Genomic DNA, 11,800 nt, shown 5'->3' on the forward strand with positions numbered 1-11,800 from the left:
TCAGGGCTGGTAAACAACATCTAAAAAGAACACAAGCTCTTATCGTCAGTGGTACTGTAATAGCATTGCATGGGGACCAATGGCGGCCTCGGCATACCTAGGTAAGCACAGAACGTACAGAATTATCCAATCACTATGCTGTACACCTGAGACTAACGTAACATGCTGTGTCAAGCATACTACAATCAAAAAAATTTGAAAATTAAAAAGAAGTTAAAATTTATCAAAACATGCACACAAACACTTAAGGACCATACACAGCACCATCTGTAGCTGAGAGAAATGTAAAGGTGTGGTGTTAAGTCATAAGTGCATAAAGTAACTGTAGTGCATATCATATCATTGTCATAAAAACACCCAAAAATAAAAAGAGCACAACCTCTTTATTTCCTCTCGTGATGCAAATGTTCAGTATGTATGAAAATGGGACCAGTACTGGAGAGCGTGGGTAGCTCTTCCATTTGTTCCAGCAAATTCCAGGCTCACAGGATCTAGACTGTTTTCATCTGTTACTATTCAGCTTATCAAATCTACAGCCTGGTACTCCTTGAGCAGGACGGCCCAGGTAAGGCCGATGTGCTAACAGCCAAAGACAGAGGTGGGAGATACGGACGAGTCAATGTGGCCATGCAGGTTAGGCCCATGTCCCCACGTGCTCTCTAAAACTCCATTATTTGGTCAGAGCTGGGAGTGGTGTCAGCGTGCAGGCCCACTGTCGATCACTGCTCCTCTGATTCTGCTCTTCTGCTTCTGAGGGAGAGAAGGTTCAGATCGTCTGGGAGCTGGTGGGGGCCACCCCCTGGGCAGCTTGCCGGGCTAACCAGTACTTGTATCTTTTGGTCTTGGGCCTCTCAAAGTTCACCACAGACATAGGTACCCTCACAGTGTCAAGTCCATTCACCTGCACACACAACGACAGGAATCCTCAGAGGTCAGCTGGGCAGAAAAGAACTACTACCACCGATTCCCACCTTTTCACCCAGCCAGAAAAAGGAGGCGGTATATGAAACACTCACCGTCACCTCACACCAGTACTCGCCCCACCGCGTAATGGGCTCTTCTGGTAACTTTAATGCATGCGGGGTGACCACAACACCAAGCTGCAAAAAGTCACAACCAAAAGAAGCTCTGTTTACATTGATGCAACTGTAGGCAACCTCAAAGAAGGTTCTGGAATTTCCTGTACAGGAATGAATAAAACTGAGGAGTTTACCCTGGCTGATCCCATGGGAGGGCACAGACCTCCATAGATAGTGGCAGAGAAACTCAGTCTAATTTCTCAGAAAGGGAGGTGGATTCACCAAAGAGAAACAGGTCCTGAGCCTGAAATCACTGTATCCACAAAAGTACAAACTCCCCAGTGAGTCACATTTTCTAGGTTTTCCCTGGCTAGAGAGGAAATAAATGATAACACCATCTTTTCCGATCAGTCTTCAAATTCTGACATCCCTTAGTCCTTAGCCATTTCTCTCCCACAACTCCTGCAACCAACCAACAACACCTTCCCTAACTTAAGCTGTATGATCACACTTTTTCCTAACAAAGGGATCAATTCTGGGCCTCCTTCCCAGGGGAAGCTACTACCCTCAGAGGCACAGTGGTATGTGGGAACACTCACATTTTTGAAGAAATGGCGGGCGACTATTTCAGGGTTTAGTTCCCATTTGACGTTGTTCTTCATCCCCACTTCCAGGTGACAGCTTCTCAGAAATTTCACTGTCTGACAGAAATTATAAACAGGGAATAGGTTAGAGTTGCAATCAAAGAAGAAGAAACATGTTAGCAAGAGGCACAACGTCTGAGTAGAGGAAAAGGGCACAATTTCTGCTTCACAAGCATACAGGTGAGAAGATGACTGGGAAAGAGAAACCTTCTTACTGTCTCACGGCTGATTTTGTAGGAAGGTGTTTTAGTAAAACTTTGGAGGAGAGGGTCACCTATACCTGGTTGTTCCTAAGCAAGGAGAAACAGGCCATGTCAAAGTTAGACCTATCAGTGGGGATCAGTGGTAGATCTCAGGACAGATCGACTTTTTCTTTTCTTTTTGAGAGAGAGCGTGCATGAGTGGGGAGGGGCCTAAGGAGAGAATCTCAAGCAGGTTCCACGCAGAGCACAGAGCCCGAAGTGGGGCTCGATATAACAACCCTGAGATCATGATCTAAGAGGAAATCAAGAGTCGGACGCTTAACCGACTGAATCACCCAGGTGCCCCAGGATAAAATGACTTTCTTTTCTTCTTCTTCTTTTTTTTTTTTTAAAGATTTTATTTATTTGACAGAGAGACACAGCGAGAGAGGGAACACAAGCGGGAGGAGTGGGAGAGGGAGAAGCAGGATTCCCGCCGAGCAGGGAGCCCAACACAGGGCTCGATCCCAGAACGCTGGGATCATGACCTGAGCTGAAGGGCGATGCTTAACGACTGAGCCACCCAGGCGTCCCCTAGAATGACTTTCAGAGACCATATTAATCCAATACTTCTGGCCCTTCAATCCTACCCCTACTCCATTAATAATTTCTCCCTGCTTACAGAATGAAGTATAAATTCATTAGCTGAGGATTCAAAATGTTTTACAAGTCTTACCCCAACCTCCTTTCCAGCCACATGTTTTGTAATATTACCCTACATAAGTCCTCTGCTTTTGCTAGACTGGTTTACTTTCCATGTTAAAAACATGCCTAGGGCGCCTGGGTGGCTCAGTTGGTTAAGCGACTGCCTTCGGCTCACGTCATGATCCTGGAGTCCCGGGATCGAGTCCCGTATCGGGTTCCTTGCTCAGCAGGGGGTCTGCTTCTCCCTCTGACCCTCCCCCCTCTCATGTGCTCTCTCTCTCTCATTCTCTCTCTCAAATAAATAAAATCTTTAAAAACAAAAACAAAAAAAACCACATGCCTGAACCACCTATACTTTTTTTTCCCCCTTAATACCTTTCCCACCCTCCTGGTCTTTCCAAAGCCTACTAAACCCACAAGGCCTGGGGCGCCTGGGTGGCTCAGTCGTTAAGCGTCTGCCTTCGGCTCAGGTCATGATCACAGGGTCCTGGGATCGAGCCCAGCATCGGGCTCCCTGCTCCGCGGGAAGCCTGCTTCTCCCTCTCCCCCTCCCCCCGCTTGTGTTCCCTCTCTCGCTGTGTCTCTCTCTGTCAAATAAATAAATCTTTAAAAAATAAAAAAATAAACCCACAAGGCCTAATTCAATCCCGTCTGAAGAAAAGCCCTCTCCAATCACCTTTTTGATCTATGTCATTCTTATAATCTACTGCCTTGAGCTTACTGATCACGTTCTCATGTGTCTATGTTCTCTGTGACTTGTCTGTAAATATCAATGGAGGCAGAGCCCTCATCTCACACTTTTCCATGGGTCCCTGGTAATCAGGCTGCAGCCTTTCTCGATAAGCTAGGGCACTTCACCCAACAAGTTAGGATCTCCCAGGAGGTCTCAATACCAGTTATGGCAGCCAAACATTTCCTCTTTCTCCTATACTTGTCTCTGAAATCAGGAGATTTCAAGGAAATCAAGGAGCCTCTCAGAAAGAAATTGGTGACTCCTTAGGTGACAAATAAGTAACAACTTTCTATGTTTTTACTCACCATCTCACCTGCCTTGGTCTGGATCTTCTCTAATTTTCCTTCTTGTCTCAGCTAGAAAAGAAAGTTAAAGATGAAAAAAAAAAAGAAAAGAAAAAGGAGTCCATGATAAATATCGAACTTACTATGCTGGACATAGGCTGAGTTTCTGGGTTCCTGTTCTTCTAATCCCTATTTCATTTTTAAGTTAGACAGCAAAGGAAAGGAAGTTGTTAGATGAACTCTTAAGGTTTCTATTCCTCCAAGTCCCTCTGCCTTCCTTTGTGCTCACCAATTTCTCCTCCTCAAACAGTTTCTTGTTTTCAGGGGATGCATATACAGCCAGACCTTGAGGCAGTAGTCGATTCCGGCCCAAAGATTTCTTCACTGAGACCAGGTCACCCCGGACTCCAAGTCCTGCCAATAAGAACAGACACTGGATCAGACTACCTAGGAGTACCTAAAGAGGAGGAGAGGATCAAAGAAAGACGCACCTATCATTCTCTCATAGCAGTTATTCCTCCCAGAAAAAAATGTTCACTAAGAACAACACTTAAAGACTTCTAGTTAGTTTCTTAGGGCCTGATTTCGAAATTTAATATTCCCTGTACAAAGTGAGAGTTGCCCCTTAACAGGATTTCAGGAATTGTAGCACATGCTGTTAAGCCTCCTTTTCCCTCCACGCACTGTTACTGATGTTGTCGCATTCACGTTTCTTTTTCTATGCAGGAAGGCAAGGACACAACCATAGTCCTTTCTATGGCTTCTTCCTCTCAAATATAGAGATCATTTCTACAAAGTAGAGAAAGGACGAGAAACAGCTAAGAGGGGACGGCAGGGAAAAGCTGATGCCAAACAGAGCCAGCCTAAGATAGGAAGTATCTTTGCCGGGCCTTACCTTCCACCGACTGCGTGAGGATGAGCTCCAGGCTGCCTTTGGGCCCGTGTTTCGTGTCCTCTACCAGCCTGTAGACCCGGTGTCGCCGGTGTAGGCGCGGCTTCCGGCCCTCTCCGGCCAGCGGCACCTTCCACCAGCGCTCCACGATGACCGTGCCCTGGCAGCCGGGGAGCGAGGGTGAGCGAGTCTCCCGGAGAACCCCCTGCCGCCCTCGGCCGCCGGCACATGGATAGCCCGCCACAGCCAGGCCGCGGCCCCCCAGAACAGTATTCGGGCGTAAAGAGCCCCACCTGAGGCGAGGACCCCCAGAGCTCAGAGCTGGCCCTCACCCGACTGTGAGAGAGGCTGAAGTCGCGCTCCGGGCCCGGGGTGCCCCCTGCGAGTCGCGGGAGCACCAGCCCCCGCACCGTTCCTCGCAGCAGGGCCCTCCCCGCGACCGCCGCCATGTTCCCAGCGCCGAGGGAGAATGGAGGAGGACCCCAGCGCCGGCGCAGGAGAGGCCCCTGCGGCTGCCCGCGGCGCGCCTGAGCCGCCGCCGCTCTGGCTGGCGAAGCCGAGGGGCAGACCCGGCCCGGGTTGGACGGTGGCCTCGCCGCCTCGCGGCCGCCGGGACCTCAAGAGCTGAGGCAACGATCCGTGATTCAGCGTTTTCCTCATTTCCCCCTCCCTGTTTCTTCTCCGGGCAGGGACGCGCGTAGTTATCGACAGATCGTGGCATGAACCGGAAAAGACACCGTCTCCTTCTTGGCTTCACGTTTTCTTTAAAATGGGGGCTTTGGTTTATCTCTCGCAGCTCTGAGGTCACTTGCAGCTCTGGCATTCTGTGATAACTGGATGCTGAGGAAAGAGGGATGCAGCTCGCACTTTTCCTTACTTGAGATCTTCCTAAAAGTGGTGGAGGGATGGGATCCTCTGGAAAACGATGGCAACTCCAGGAGGAGGCCTACCCTTAATCTTTACAACTGTGGTACTCAAGCTAGCATTTAAAGAATTCTAAATCACAAAGGAGATAAGCCACAGAAAAAGGAAAGTATGGCAGTGGTGAGAGAGCAGAAGGCAAGCTGACACCCACAACCCCCACCCCACCTTGTGCTTTGTCCCCAGCTTGCCTTCCACTCCCTCAGCAGCCTGGTCCAGACTGTTCTGTGGAGGATCTCGGTAGTGGAGAGAAGGCCACATAGATGGAATGAGTAGGGTCTGTTTGGCAGCAGACATTGTGTGAAGGTGCTCTACGCATCCTGTTAGTTGACCCGTAAACGTCCTCACTCCTCCAATAATTACACTTGCCTCACTTAGCTTCCAGGACACCAATTTTGTTTCTGTTTTCTTCCTGCTTGGTCAGTTTTCTTCAGTTTGCTTTGCTGATTTCTCCTTTTCTCCGAACTATAGAGTGCCCCTAGGACAGTCTTCCCATCTTGACTCTTTTCAGTATACACACCCGCTTTGACCTCATTCAGTCTCAGTGACTTCCAAAGTTCTTTCTCTCTCCTAGACTTCTCCTGAACTCCAGACTTGAATAGCCGGCGCTTATTTGTCTTTTCCTTGTATATCCAACGGACAATTCAAAGTTAACATGCTTCAAACTAAACCCGTCTCTACCCAGCCTCAAACTGCCTCACCTGCAGCCTTCCCCATCTCAGTTGATGGAAACTATTCTTTCAGTTCTTGGACTCAACTTTTCTCTCAGACTTCCGGAAATCCTGGGGGTTCTATCTTTAAACTATTTCCAGAATCCAACCTCTTCCCACCACCTCCAGTGCTTCAGCCTGGAATAAGATGCTATCTTTCTCCTGGATCACTGCAGTAGTTTAGCAAATCTGCCTTAGTGTTCTGCAGTTTATTTACAACGCAACAGTCAGGATCTCTTAAAAAACATACATCAGATCATGTCATCCCTCTACCCAAAACTTTGCAGTGACTTCCCCTTTTACTCAGAACAAAAGGAAAGGGCCATACAGTCATCTACAGGGCCTCCCTAATCTGGCCAATTAGCGCTCTGACTTCATCACCATGCCCTCCCTGTTTCTTGAAAACACCAGGCACCTTGTCCTCAGGGCGTTTGCACTGGCTGTAGCTTAGGCATGGAATGCTCTCACCCCGAGGTGTAGGCTTGGCTAACTCCCCGACCTTTAAATCTTTGATTAAATGTCACCTTTTCATTGAAGCCTATGTGGATCACCCTATTTCTTTTTTTTTTTTACCCTATTTATTTTTCCAGCCTGCCCCACCCCCTTCACACTCCTGATCTTCCTTTATCCTCTTTTCTCCATAGCAGTTATCATCTAACATACTAAATTTTATTATGTTTATAGTTTGTCTTCTTACTGTTTTAAGATTTTTTTTTTTTTTTATTAGAGAGAGTGCAAGCAGGGGGAGAGGGAGAGGGAGACAGACTTCTTGCTGATCTGGGAATCCCACACTACAGGACCTGAGCCGAAATCAAGAGTCAGAGCACCTAACTGACTGAGCCACCCAGGCTGCCCCTGTCTTCTCACCGTTAGAAGCTAAGTTCCATTAAGCAGGGATCTTTGTTTTGTTTACTGGTGTATCCCAAGCACCTAGAATACTGCCTGGCTTTCAGTAGGCCCTCAATCAATATTTGTTGAATGGATGAGTGAATGAATATGCAGAGGTCTCAAACTGGTGGTCCCAGAATCAAATTTTGCTCACAATGTTGACTTTTTTTCATGAAGTTTTTGTCTTTTGAGTTAGTAGCCACTAGTTAAAAAATGTGGAGGAATTTAACACAAAAATCTATCTTTCCGTTTTATGTTGAAAAATCATACAATCTGGGACCACTGAGTCTGCATTTCTACAACTGGATGGAGCTGAGTTGTCAGCTTCTTTTAGGGTATGAGCTTTCCATTTTGCTACAGCCCCACCCAGCAGCTCCACTAATTCCATTAGCTGTCCTGGCTCCTGGAGGCTGTTTGCAATTTCTACCCTACAAGGCAATGAGATAATTCAACAATGTGTAGCACCCCTGGATTATTAAAGGTAGGGATATAATAAAACTATTGAATTGATAGGAACTGGGAACCAATGTATTAGGTCAGACATTGGATCAGGGCCTTGGAAGCCTACAGTGTTAGACACCAACCAGTTTGTTGCTCAAGTGGGATGTGTATATGTGTGTGTGTTACACGAGAGTGTGCACACATGTGAGTGCATATGCCAGAATAAGGAGCCAGGTTGGGTGCGCTTGACAAGTGCTCAGGCAGGGCTGTTTACCAATCAGTACAGAAGCTAAAGTATTCTAATCACTGGTACAGCCAGGAAGTACTTACTAGATGAACGGGATAAGGGGTTGGTTGGGTGGGGTAGGGGACCAGCAGAGTGGAGTCCTGAAGTGACATAAGGGCTAACCCCCTTGCCCATGTCATAGTGCCCACCGGGTCACAATGACACCAGGTTGTGTGAACCTCTGCCACCCATCTCTGAACCTCACTTTGCCGCAGGGAGGCACTGAACTGAGAAACTGCCTTGTAACAGGTTACACCCCTCTGCCTTCTCCCTTTCTTATATCAAGAGGGGAAAAACACGGAACTACCTCTACCCGATCTGGTCACCATACGCCTATTACCTTTACTGTTACAAATACCGGATCACCCTCCGGAAGAAGATGCTGCCTTGTTGTTATAAAAGGTACTTGTTTTCATCTGTACTTGTAGTTGTTTATATAAACTGTCAGGAAAAATAAAAGAATTTGAAGGAAATTCCCAAGTGGCAAGAGATAATAGCAAAAGGGGGTGGAAGGCTGGCATGGAAATTTAAAATTTTTCCATCTGGCTGGCCTGGGAGAGTGGAAACAGGCTGGTCCACAGAAGATACCGAAGATAGTGCCAGAGCCCAGTCCTGTGTTCCTGGAAGTTATGAGCCTCTCTCCTTCTCAGACACAGAGGGAAACTAATTTGGGCCCATTTTCCCAACCAGCATCACTTATAGGGAACGGGAGGACTTGACACTCCGGCCCCGTTCCTGCCTTCAGTGCTCCTGAGTCCCTAGCAGGCCTCCAGGTGGTCAGAAGCACCAAGCAGGGTGATCACGACCAGCTTAAAGAATTATACTCGGTAAGTGGCCTCTGTGCTGGGGAAGCCCCTAGCTTGCTTCAGTGACACCTTGTGAAGAAGGGGCATTATTGGCTAGTTGGAAAATAAATTGTAGATTTTGGAGCTCATGTATAACAGCTAGTTGCTTTAGAAACAAGGATTCTGGCCCAGAGATATCAAGTCAAGATCACAGAGCTGGTGGTGAAAAGCTTAATGGGAAAAGAGGAGGTGGGAACAAAGAGCAGAATGTAGTAAGGCTTCTGGGACATAAAGCTGTTTCACTGCTAAGCAGGGACTAGAAACCAGAACTCCTCAACTTGCCCCTCTATCCTGCTGCAGTAATATGCCTGTGGGTGACCTCTACATTTTAAAAGAGAAATAGAATTCAGAGAAAACCCCTATCACGGAAAAAAGTGGAAGAGCATTATCAGTGAGACAGTAAACAAATGACACAGCGTCGTTTAAAGCAGCAGCCCTCTGATATGTTTCTGAAGGGTTGGTGCGCCTCTCAGGTGAGGTCAACAGGCAGTAATACTGCCACTGCACTGACTCCTTTCTAGATTGTTTGATATCAAGGAAAGCTCCACGATAGAGACTTAGGTCCTAGGACTAAGGGATAAAGACTTTGGCTCCAATTCTCCCAGGCTCCGTCAGCTCCCCGTTAGCTTTCTCAGACCCAGCCAAATCGGCCTGCGATCTGAATTGAGGTCGAGATGAGAATAGAAGACTATTATTCTCTTATTCCTCTTCCAGGCTGGGAACCTGACGGTGCTGGCTACTGACCCCCTGCTCCATCAGGACCCAGTGCAGTTAGACTTCCATTTCCGCCTCACCCCCCAGACCTCTGCCCATTGGCACGGCCTTCTCTGTGACCATCGACTCTTCCTGGATATCCCATATCGGGCCTTGGATCAAGGCAACCGAGAAAGGTGACTGAGCCCAGATGGAAAAGCAGGGAAAGCGGGGGGGGGGGGGGGGGGGGGGGGCAGAGGGAGAGGGAAAGAGGCAGGGGCTTTCCTTGTTTTATGTCATAATCAGGTAGTGGGTATGCTAACCACTGAGGGTTGATTCAGAAGCTAGATACTTTCACACCACTGAACTGGCATGCAAACAAGCCCATGAGCTGAGCCAAAATCTGGGCTTCAAGGAGTCACAGCCCATGGGAGGCTGCTGGACTCCGATTCAGAAACATAGAAGTGAGGATCCTTAAATAGTTGAGTAACAGGACGTGCCTTCCAGCTGTTTGTCTTTATATAGCAGTTCCTCTCTCCAGGCCCCTTCAGGTGTCAGTCTTATCGTGTACAATCCCTGGCCTTCAGAGGACAATCTATCAATGCAAGTTCATCAACTTTCACTTCCTGGCTTAGGTCAGGAAAAATGGAACAATAAGGTTTCTTCTACTCCAAGCAGGGGTCTGGATTTTTAGTTCACTAAATATTAACCATGATTCTTCCCTCTGGCCCCTAGTTTGACTGCAACACTGGAGTATGTGGAGGAGAAGACCAATGTGGACTCCGTGTTCGTAAACTTCCAAAACAACCGGAATGACAGAGGTGGGGATCAGCTGTCCTTCCTGGCCCATGGTGCTGAAGCAGCTGACAGCAACTTATTCCTTTGTAGGAGACTCTTCCCCCACTCTTTAGAAGAGAACGTGCTCATAGGCATTTCAGGGATTTAACCACCTCCCTCCCCCGCAAGGAAATGAAGGCACCGAGCACTCTGTGCATTCAGATTACACTGGGATTATGAGGAAGGCCCTGCAGGTAGAGGTCAAAAGCCAGACTGAAGCAGCACTAGTGAAATTAACACAGAACCATTCAAGGCATGTAGCTGGTGGGACAGAAAGGACCTCAAACATATTAAACACCTACAGTGTGAAGGGGTTGAACACAGGGCCAGGAGGATAGGAATATATTTACCCAGATGCTTGGAGCACATGTTGCAGAAACCACCTCTTCCCTCATACTTGTTAGAGGACAGAAGACGGTCAAGAGTTTACTACACCATCATTGTGTTGGGCTTCATAAACATCAGCTCATTTAAATTCTCTGAGGAAGGTTCTATGATCCCCATCTTACAAATGAGAAAACTGAAGTTCAGAAAGGTTAACTTGTAGAATGTTACAAAGGTAAGTAAATGTTAGAGCCATGGTTGAAGTCTAAGTCAGCTAGTCCACAACACGTCACCCTAATGCCTACACTACACGGCTTTCTCCCAGCCACTCCCCAGTGAAGGAAGCCAAATCTGGGGGGAATAGTTGTATGGAACCTCAGAGTGTTTTCTATTTTTTTTTTCTCTTTTCACAGGTGCCCTGCTACGGGCCTTCAGCTACATGGGCTTTGAGTTGGTCAGACCCGATCACCCTGCCCTCCCTCCCTGGGACAATGTCATCTTTATGGTGTATCCCCTTGAAAGGGACCTTGGCCACCTCTCCAATGAGCCTCCCTGAACATACTTATTCCTGCTGAGGGGATAATGGGAACTTGATAAATGGGAACCAGGATGTGATGCAGGACACCTTCCATCTTAGGAATAAAGGGTAGTGCAATCCTCAAGTGTTCACTTTTCTTGGGGGGAAAGCGAGTTGGCTGAAGTGGAGTGGAATGGGACCCTTATAGAGCTGAATTCACTATAGGATAAACATTTAATGATGGAAAAAAATCAGAGGGACCTGCACCAGAGAGGGAAGGGAGCCAAGGATTTTAGGTTTCTTTGCCTTCCCCCCTACTCCCAAAGCCATTTACTTATCCTAACCCTGTACTGAGTACTTGCCAAGAGCAAAAACCAGGCACTATGGAATTCAGAAAGACTTAAGCCTTGTTGGGAGATTTTTGTCCATCTATTTCAGTTCAAATTAGAGAAATACTAATTCCTTCTCTTTGGATGTGGAGAAAATCCAAGAAGGTACCTGGATCCCATAGCTTTGGCTCAATGGGAGGATTTCAACAGACAAAATGAGAAGTAAGCATAGAAGAGGAAATTCCACACAGCAAGAAAAGTACAGGATTGTGTTGAAAGAATAAGGAACCCATCTGATTGGCAAGACTTAAAAGCCGCATTAAAGGGACAGACTTAGCATTCACAGTAACAGACTGCAGCCAGGAATGAGGCATCACTCATTTTCCTGAGCACCAAGTCCTATGAATGATTTATATCAGGGACCCCTCTACTTAAGGGTAATTGCCAAGGGGCCAAGGAGCCTGGTGACTAGTGGGCCTCATGACCTGATTGTCGAGCAGCACCAACCCCAGGGCCAAGCCTGCTTCAGGGGTGGGTTCACTGCAGCCAA

General features: G+C 47.5%; 2 protein-coding genes across 3 annotated transcripts; one reads left to right on the top strand and one right to left on the bottom strand.

Moving 5' to 3' along the window:
- Positions 1-364: 364 nt before the first annotated feature.
- Positions 365-5,043, bottom strand: MRPL9 (mitochondrial ribosomal protein L9). 2 transcript variants are annotated; one of them, XM_045896600.3, is made up of 7 exons: positions 4,753-5,043; positions 4,463-4,619; positions 3,857-3,981; positions 3,589-3,639; positions 1,619-1,720; positions 1,017-1,100; positions 365-901 (listed from the first exon to the last, which is right to left on the bottom strand). In XM_045896600.3, the coding sequence occupies exons 1-7, from the start codon at positions 4,906-4,908 to the stop codon at positions 767-769; spliced, it is 810 nt and encodes a 269-aa protein (XP_045752556.1). In that variant the 5' UTR covers positions 4,909-5,043; the 3' UTR covers positions 365-766. The 2 variants fall into 2 exon arrangements, with proteins under 2 accessions (XP_045752556.1, XP_045752557.1); XM_045896601.3 differs by having other exon boundaries at positions 4,792-5,037.
- A 2,888-nt stretch (positions 5,044-7,931) lies between these two features.
- On the top strand, positions 7,932-11,246 carry OAZ3 (ornithine decarboxylase antizyme 3; the record flags this gene model as incomplete). Its single annotated transcript, XM_064588541.1, is given in 6 exon segments — positions 7,932-8,107; positions 8,396-8,456; positions 8,458-8,532; positions 9,265-9,440; positions 9,979-10,064; positions 10,818-11,246. Coding segments are annotated over 6 exon segments (717 nt in total), but the record flags the coding sequence as incomplete, so codon positions are not given.
- Between the last annotated feature and the right edge of the window lie 554 nt (positions 11,247-11,800).

This window comes from Mirounga angustirostris, unplaced genomic scaffold, assembly GCF_029215605.1.
Source record: "Mirounga angustirostris isolate CCGP_5_RB_7025 unplaced genomic scaffold, mMirAng1.0.hap1 SCAF_4, whole genome shotgun sequence".
Classification (NCBI taxonomy): domain Eukaryota; kingdom Metazoa; phylum Chordata; class Mammalia; order Carnivora; family Phocidae; genus Mirounga; species Mirounga angustirostris.